This window comes from Colossoma macropomum, unplaced genomic scaffold (assembly GCF_904425465.1).
Source record: "Colossoma macropomum unplaced genomic scaffold, Colossoma_macropomum, whole genome shotgun sequence".
In the NCBI taxonomy this organism is placed as follows: Eukaryota; Metazoa; Chordata; class Actinopteri; order Characiformes; family Serrasalmidae; genus Colossoma; species Colossoma macropomum.
In genome coordinates, this window is record NW_023494786.1 from 35,175,391 (window position 1) to 35,183,418 (window position 8,028).

Here is an 8,028-nt window from a genome sequence, read left to right on the forward strand (position 1 = left end):
GTAATAATTGTGGAGTGATTTTAATCCAGTATTAATCTGCAGTTTGTGTAGTTTTACAGTAATAATTGTGGAGTGATTTTAATCCAGTATGAATCTGCAGTGTGTGTAGTTTTACAGTAATAATTGTGGAGTGATTTTAATCCAGTATGAATCTGCAGTGTGTGTAGTTTTACAGTAATAATTGTGGAGCGATTTTAATCCAGTATGAATCTGCAGTGTGTGTAGTTTTACAGTCTGACTGTAATAATTGTGGAGTGATTTTAATCCAGTATTAATCTGCAGTGTGTGTAGTTTTACAGTAATAATTGTGGAGTGATTTTAATCCAGTATGAATCTGCAGTGTGTGTAGTTTTACAGTAATAATTGTGGAGCGATTTTAATCCAGTATGAATCTGCAGTGTGTGTAGTTTTACAATAATAATTGTGGAGCGATTTTAATCCAGTATGAATCTGCAGTGTGTGTAGTTTTACAGTAATAATTGTGGAGCGATTTTAATCCAGTATGAATCTGCAGTGTGTGTAGTTTTACAGTCTGACTGTAATAATTGTGGAGTGATTTTAATCCAGTATGAATCTGCAGTGTGTGTAGTTTTACAGTCTGACTGTAATAATTGTAGAGTGATTTTAATCCAGTATGAATCTGCAGTGTGTGTAGTTTTACAGTCTGACTGTAATAATTGTGGAGTGATTTTAATCCAGTATGAATCTGCAGTGTGTGTAGTTTTACAGTCTGACTGTAATAATTGTGGAGTGATTTTAATCCAGTATGAATCTGCAGTGTGTGTAGTTTTACAGTAATAATTGTGGAGTGATTTTAATCCAGTATGAATCTGCAGTGTGTGTAGTTTTACAGTAATAATTGTGGAGTGATTTTAATCCAGTATGAATCTGCAGTGTGTGTAGTTTTACAGTAATAATTGTGGAGCGATTTTAATCCAGTATGAATCTGCAGTGTGTGTAGTTTTACAGTAATAATTGTGGAGTGATTTTAATCCAGTATGAATCTGCAGTGTGTGTAGTTTTACAGTAATAATTGTGGAGTGATTTAATCCAGTATGAATCTGCAGTGTGTGTAGTTTTACAGTAATAATTGTGGAGTGATTTTAATCCAGTATGAATCTGCAGTGTGTGTAGTTTTACAGTCTGACTGTAATAATTGTGGAGCGATTTTAATCCAGTATGAATCTGCAGTGTGTGTAGTTTTACAGTAATAATTGTGGAGTGATTTTAATCCAGTATGAATCTGCAGTGTGTGTAGTTTTACAGTAATAATTGTGGAGTGATTTTAATCCAGTATGAATCTGCAGTGTGTGTAGTTTTACAGTAATAATTGTGGAGCGATTTTAATCCAGTATGAATCTGCAGTGTGTGTAGTTTTACAGTAATAATTGTGGAGTGATTTTAATCCAGTATGAATCTGCAGTGTGTGTAGTTGTACAGTAATAATTGTGGAGTGATTTTAATCCAGTATGAATCTGCAGTGTGTGTAGTTTTACGGTCTGACAGTAATAATTGTGGAGCGATTTTAATCCAGTGTGAATCCAGTTTGTTTCCTACTCCCTGTCCAGGTAAAACTAATTCAGCTCCAACAGGGCTTCAGTCTTTAGTTTACAGCTTGGTATTTTGACAAAGTGGCCTGAAAATAAACAAACAAAAATCACTTAATAGGCGAGTCGAGGATTTCCTCGTATTCCTGCCTCCGGCTCTTCCCCACCCAGAACAGCTTTACTGCCGCGAGCATGACGACGCTAATGATGATGATGAAGCCTCCAATGACATCATAGATGGACGGTGCCATGTGCAGGACGAGCAGCTGCAGCAGAGCTGCCACTACGATCTCCAGGTGCTGGACGGTGCTGACCAGCGCGGGGTGCAGGCGGTTCAGGGCGTAATAAACACCGAGGAAAGCCACGGTGGAGCAGAGGCAGATGCTGAGGAGGTACGCCCAGGTCTCCCCGTCCAGAGGGATTATAGGCTCCTGCAGAACGAACATGGTGCAGGCGCCCCACAGCGTCCCCGTCCAGCCGAACGTGAAAAGGGCCGTCCACATGCTAACTTTCTCTTTAATCGACCTGTAGATTATCATCGAGAGGGCAGCGGTCAAACCTGCCATGACCGTCATGGTGTAGCCGAAAGCCTCCTTCCAGAACCCGAGCGATCTGTTCTCGCTAACGATGTTGGGCACCATGACCAGGCACAGTCCGAAAACGCTGCTGACCACAGTGGCCATGTCGATCAGCCCCAGCCGCTCATCTATTAGCAGGAACGCTAAAATGGCGCTGAACACCGTCGTCGTCGCCCGCCACATGATGGTGCCGTTGCTCGGCGGGACAATGGCGAAGGACGTGTAAGCACAGGTGATGGAGATGACATTGCACACGCCGTAGAAGAAGAGCCGCAGCCGGTAGCCGCTGGGCCCGAACGGCGCCTCCTGGTGGTAGTAAACGACGGCCACAGACAGCACCTGTATGACGGAGCGGATGAAGAGCAGCTCCAGGGAGGGAACTCTGGAGCGGTCGGCGGCCAGACGGGTCAGCAGTGCCACGCAGCCATGCGCTAACGCTGCTACGAACAGAGCGCCCCACGTTAGCCGCGAGGAGAACACACACGCCTCGCCGAAACTCTGCAGCTGACCTCCGACCCCTCCGCTGACCTTCTGATCCGCACCAGGTTTGGACTGGCCGTCCAGAGAGCCGAGAAACGTCCTGCAGGGTTTACTGTGGGTCAAGATGACAATAAATTATAATATCTTTATAATTTAGCGGTCAATCAATCAACCAATCAATCAATCAATCTTCATTTAAACTCGACCCTCATCTGGACAGTAGCTGAGCTTTAGAACAGAGAACAGAGGACTGAAAACTGAAACACTGACCTACAAATTTAATAACATATCAAACCAGTAAAAAAAGACAAATAAATAAAAACAATAAAAATGCTAAAAAATAATTTAATTAAAACCAAAACAAGATAAAGAAGAACTTGAATTCATGAAAATATGATATAATTTACAATATCATGTTAAATTTTGTAACATCATCCAACAGTTGGCTCCGCCCACACTCTCTGATTGGTTAGAGAGTGTTCTACTTCTGTTCTGAAAGCAGCACATTTTTATTTTTAAGTTAATTTTTTCCCAAAAGTTTCAAATAAAATAAAATCCACAAGCAAAATATGAAGTATATACAAATAATGAGATGTAAAATAAACTTTTTTTCAATTTTATAAAAAGATTACTACTAATTTTTACTCATTTTGATATAATTGTATTTCTCATTTTGACAGTTTCTGCTTTATTTTTTTCTGTTTGCTGATTTTGCTGATGAATGTTTTGGTTCTGAAATCTTTCTTTTGCTTCTGACCTCTGGCACTTCTTAACAGGGGGCGGGTCTTAGACAAAGGCGTTCACCTGCACTATCTATTGGTCAACTGATTGGAGTGACACATATTTTGAACATTTTGATACTTTGCTTGTGGATTTTACTACTTTATTTGAAACTTTTGGCACAAAATTATCTCCATACATTTTTTTTCACCATCACTCACCACAGGTTGCTAAGCAACAACAATGGTCGCTTTACTCAAAGCTGCCAGAACTACTTTTTACACAGTGTAATTTGGAGATTTGGAGCCCTCTCTGGTGGAAATGTGTAACTACATGCAGAACATTTGCACTGTGGGTTGTTCTTTGGTCCTGACTGGATGAATCCGAAACATCGAGCCGGACCTTCTTTTTGAGTCTATGTGTGATGTTTAATGCGTAAAGACGTACGACGCGGTGTGAAAAACTCCAGACTCGACATCTCTGACTATTAAATTAGTATTTCAGGCTTTACAGGGGACTCACAGCAGCTCACACTCATCATATTTTAGCCTGTTTTTAATCCTTTAACTCAGTAACGACACGTCTTTCAGTTTAAACAGCAAATCTTACACAGAAATAAGCAGCTTTAACTTTGATGTACGTTAATGTAACATTGAAAGGTTACAGTAGTAACAACAACACTTTGCATATTCAGAATTGTAAGTAACTTTTATAGGAGAAGGAAAACTACACTATGTAAGATTTGGGGATTTGGAGACCTCTCTGGTGAAAATGAGTAACTGCGCACAACGTGTAGAATTATCTACTGTTGTCGTCATATCTTCAGTGTTGATTCTGAGATCATTTGAGACCTAAACATTGAGCCGGACCTTCTTTTCGAGTCTGTGTGTGGCGTTAATGCGTAAAGACGTACGACGTGGTGTGAAAAACTCCCTCTGACTTTAAATGATCATTTCAGGCTTTACGGGCGACTCACAGACTCACAGAGCAGTTTTATATAACACGTATTTGAGACAATATCCTGGGCGTGTCTTTCTGTCCTGTATTCTTCCTGTGTTAGTGTGTTAGTGTGGTGTTGGAGTGGTGGGGCTCTGGACGAGGTAACAGGTGGTCTTTAATGGTGATGCTGTTCAACATGTGCTGTCCTGCTGTGGGCAGATTAATGATGCTGAGTCTAATAGATGGTAAATGGACTCTGCGCAGTATGGGAAATGTTTAATCTAAACAAACTGCACACTGTATTTGTAGTTTCTGATCCTTTTTCTAAATGCAAAACCAGGACTGGAGCAGCGGATCGGCACACTCAGCACTCGTGCATATAACAATGACACCTATTACTCATGGATTTCAGGATTGTTATTGATAATTTTATCAATAAGCTATCCCATCATAAACAGGGCAGTGCAGCACTGCACACTAAACTACACACAATAAACATTAGTATATCACTGCTGTCAGAAGAAAACCTTCTATCTCCATTTTTGACGTTTTTCAGTTTTTTACATGATTTGAAAACACCTGATGCTCTTTACATTGTGTGTAAATTTCATGATGAATGGACTAAAAGAAACGACCTAAAATGACCTGGAAAAAAGTCTGGTTCCATTGACTTACAGTAAAAGTACAGTACGTTTTTTTTCCTTCTCCAGTAAAGTTACCATTCTGGAGATACAAGGTTTTCATCTGACAACAGCAACACATTACTTTATTTATAATTCATACAGCATATCATTGCTGGCCAAAGAAAAACATGTATCTCCAAAATGGTAACGTTACAGGAGAGGGTAAAAACCTTCCTTATATCAAATATAAGTTAACATAAAGTGACTGAATCAGAAGCAATATTAGAGCATTTCTGTTGGTCCATTCATTGTGACATTTTACACAGAGTAAAGGAGCTGCTGAGCTCAAAATATACCCAAAATTGTGCAGTAAGATTAGCAGAAAAATGCCTTATTAAGTGAGTCTCTGTAGAGGATGTGTAACTTATTTACACTTAGAAAATCAACAACAACATGGAATCTGACCAGGAGTGCTCAGGGACACGACTGCACAGGGGAACAGCAGAGACAGTCTAAAGCGTAGTAATGTGAGAAAAGTGGACGTACCTGGTGGGTCCACTAGAGGTCAGTCTCTTCCTGTCTGACGTCTCCTCCACAAAGGAGCTGAAGTCCTCGAAGCTGGGGGCGTCGTCGTAGCCCTCATCTCCGGGCTGAGGGAAGTGGGTGGCGTATTTCACCGTCACCGTGTTTGGGTGGATTTTCACCTTTTTCTTGGGCCCCAGCAGGTGTTTAGTGGGAGAATCGTCCATTTTTACTCCTCCGGCTGTAAAACCTGTAAATCAGGACCACAGCCATTTACTGTCCAGTACATCTAACACTGACGCATCAGTAGCGCTGATACACCGGGGTACGAATAGTGATGAACTCAAAGCATCCTATCAGAGTGAAGTGGGTGGGTCTTGTCCATCTGGGTGCTTCCTATCAGAGTAAAGTGGGCGGGGCTTATTCATCTGAGTGCTTCCTATTAGAGTAAAGTGGGTGGGCTTATCCATCTGAGTGCTTACTATGAGAGTAAAGTGGGCCGGGCTTATTAATCTGAGTGCTTCCTGTGAGAGTAAAGTGGGCGGGGCTTATTAATCTGAGTACATTCTATCAGAGTAAAATGGGTGGGGCTTGTCCATCTGAGTGCTTCCTATGAGAGTAAAGTGGGTGGGGCTTATCGATTTGGGTGCTTCCTATCAGAGTTAAGTGGGTGGGGCTTATCCATATAAGTGCTTCCTATCAATAAAGTGGGTGGGTCTTATTAATCTGGGTACCTCCTATTAAAGTGGGTGGGGCTTATCCATCTGGGTACTTCCTTTCTGACTAAAGTGGGTGGGCTTATACATCTGGGTGCTTCCTATAAGACTAAAATGGGTGGGGCTTATCCATCTGGGTTCTTCCTATCAGAGTAAAGTGGGGGGGCTTATCTGTATAAGTGCTTCCTATCAGTAAAGTGGGTGGGGCTTATCAATCTTGGTACATCCTTTTAGAGTGAGGGGCGGGGCTTTGCCCTCTGGGTCAACGATTTAAATTTAAGTAGTTGGCGAGAGGGCGTGGCTTATCAATCTAGGTGCACCTATTTAGAGTAAAGTGGGCGGTGAGGGGTGGGGCTTATCCATCTGGGTGCATCCTTTTAGAGTAAAGTGGGCGGTGAGGGGTGGGGCTTATCCATCTGGGTGCATCCTATCTGCCTCTGTATTGTCTTTTCTTCTTTAATTTGCAATAATGTTACATTTTCAATTGTTTGAAAATAAAATTAGTATTTAATCCAATTTGTGGAGCAAATAAAAACATTTTTAACACAGAAAACGCTCTGAAATCGAACTGAATCCAGTTTACGCTTCATTCTGGATCAGGAATATAAAATCGGGTCTATTTTAAGGATATTTTGGGGAAAAACAGATCCAACAGATACACTGCATGAGTCCCAGTCAGCCAGCCCATCAGTGCTCAGCGTAGTAGCCTGTAGTAAACCCACTCCATTCATGCTCAGTGATTCACCCTGGGTGACGTCACGGCGCTCGTAAGGACACGTGACCGCGTGAACAGGTGAGAAACTGCAGGCTGGAGACGACGGAACACAAGGACACCGTCCGCTGGCCGGTCCAGTCCGGCGGTGATTGGCCCTTTAACGCTAATCCGGAGCGCAGCTGTGCGCGCTATTGGAAATTAGCTCGCTATTGTGGATCAATTAGTGACCGTTTGTCCTTCAGCTGGACAAGAACGGGGTCACGAGACAACGATAACGTCTATAAACACATTAATGAACGAAAACACAAACATATAAGCCAAAAAAACAGACTGAAGTTGGCTTCTTGGTCCAATTGTCCGTTCCACCTTAAATGGTGCAGCAGTTACGTTAGAGTGCCTGAAGCGCCAGAATGTAACTGCTGCACCATTTAAGGTGGAACGGACAGTTCCAATAAGGCGAGGTTAAGAAGCCAAAAACAAGCAGATGTTGACTCGTCTCTCACCTGCCCTCCGTCCACTCCTCCGCGCTCGTGCTGTATCTCTCTCTCTCTCTCTCTCTGCCTTATTTCATCTTTTCCACTCCTTCACTTCTTCTCCTCGGCGCTGTGCGGGTTTAAATCTCCCATCATGCCGAGCAAACACGATCCCAAACCCCGGCGTGCGCGAACAGACGAGTGCGAGGCAGAATAAGAGGATGAGTGAGTGAATAAATGAATAAATGAGAGAGAGAGAGAGAGCTGCGCACTGAGGGAGCAGCAGGACGGGAGGGGCGGCTCGGCGCATGCGCGCTCAGCGCCGGATCCTACTGATGGCTAAGGATGATGTTCATCATTAAGGCTCAGCAGCGCGAATGAAAAGGCTTTACACTAGATAATGGAACATTGCTGTGAGGATTTGATGGCATTCAGCCACAAGACTAGGAAGTAAGCTGCTTTTGGCTATATACCCACTGTAGTACAGTGAGACACCTGGGAGGCTGTTATTTCCACCACGAGACGCTCTTTATTAAACACCACTGCGGAGAGGCACATGCAGAAGCACTGAACTCATGGGGGACGTCATCACCAGCCACAGGCTCCACCCTCACGATGACCAACCCCCACACAAAACACACTAATAGGCCCTTTTCACAAGACAGGGAAGTGTGTAAACAGTAAACGCTGGTAAAACAAGTTCCCTTCTCGTCTT

The 8,028-nt window shown here is 42.8% G+C and overlaps 1 protein-coding gene across 1 annotated transcript; it reads right to left on the reverse strand.

Moving 5' to 3' along the window:
* Nucleotides 1–1,444: 1,444 nt before the first annotated feature.
* slc35g2a (solute carrier family 35 member G2a) lies at nt 1,445–7,542 on the reverse strand. Its single transcript, XM_036556404.1, has 3 exons — nt 7,344–7,542; nt 5,434–5,659; nt 1,445–2,717 (listed from the first exon to the last, which is right to left on the reverse strand). Exons 2-3 carry the CDS (start codon nt 5,634–5,636, stop codon nt 1,658–1,660), a joined length of 1,263 nt encoding a protein of 420 aa, XP_036412297.1. The 5' UTR covers nt 5,637–5,659; nt 7,344–7,542; the 3' UTR covers nt 1,445–1,657.
* Nucleotides 7,543–8,028: the final 486 nt, after the last annotated feature.

What these genes read in the sequence shown, in the direction of transcription:
- slc35g2a (XM_036556404.1), bottom strand. Translation starts at nt 5,636, where the DNA reads ATGGACGATTCTCCCACTAAACACCTGCTGGGGCCCAAGAAAAAGGTG. An exon ending in ACCTCTAGTGGACCCACCAG is followed by an intron (nt 2,718 to 5,433) that starts GTACGTCCACTT and finishes CTTGACCCACAG; the next exon opens with TAAACCCTGCAGGACGTTTC.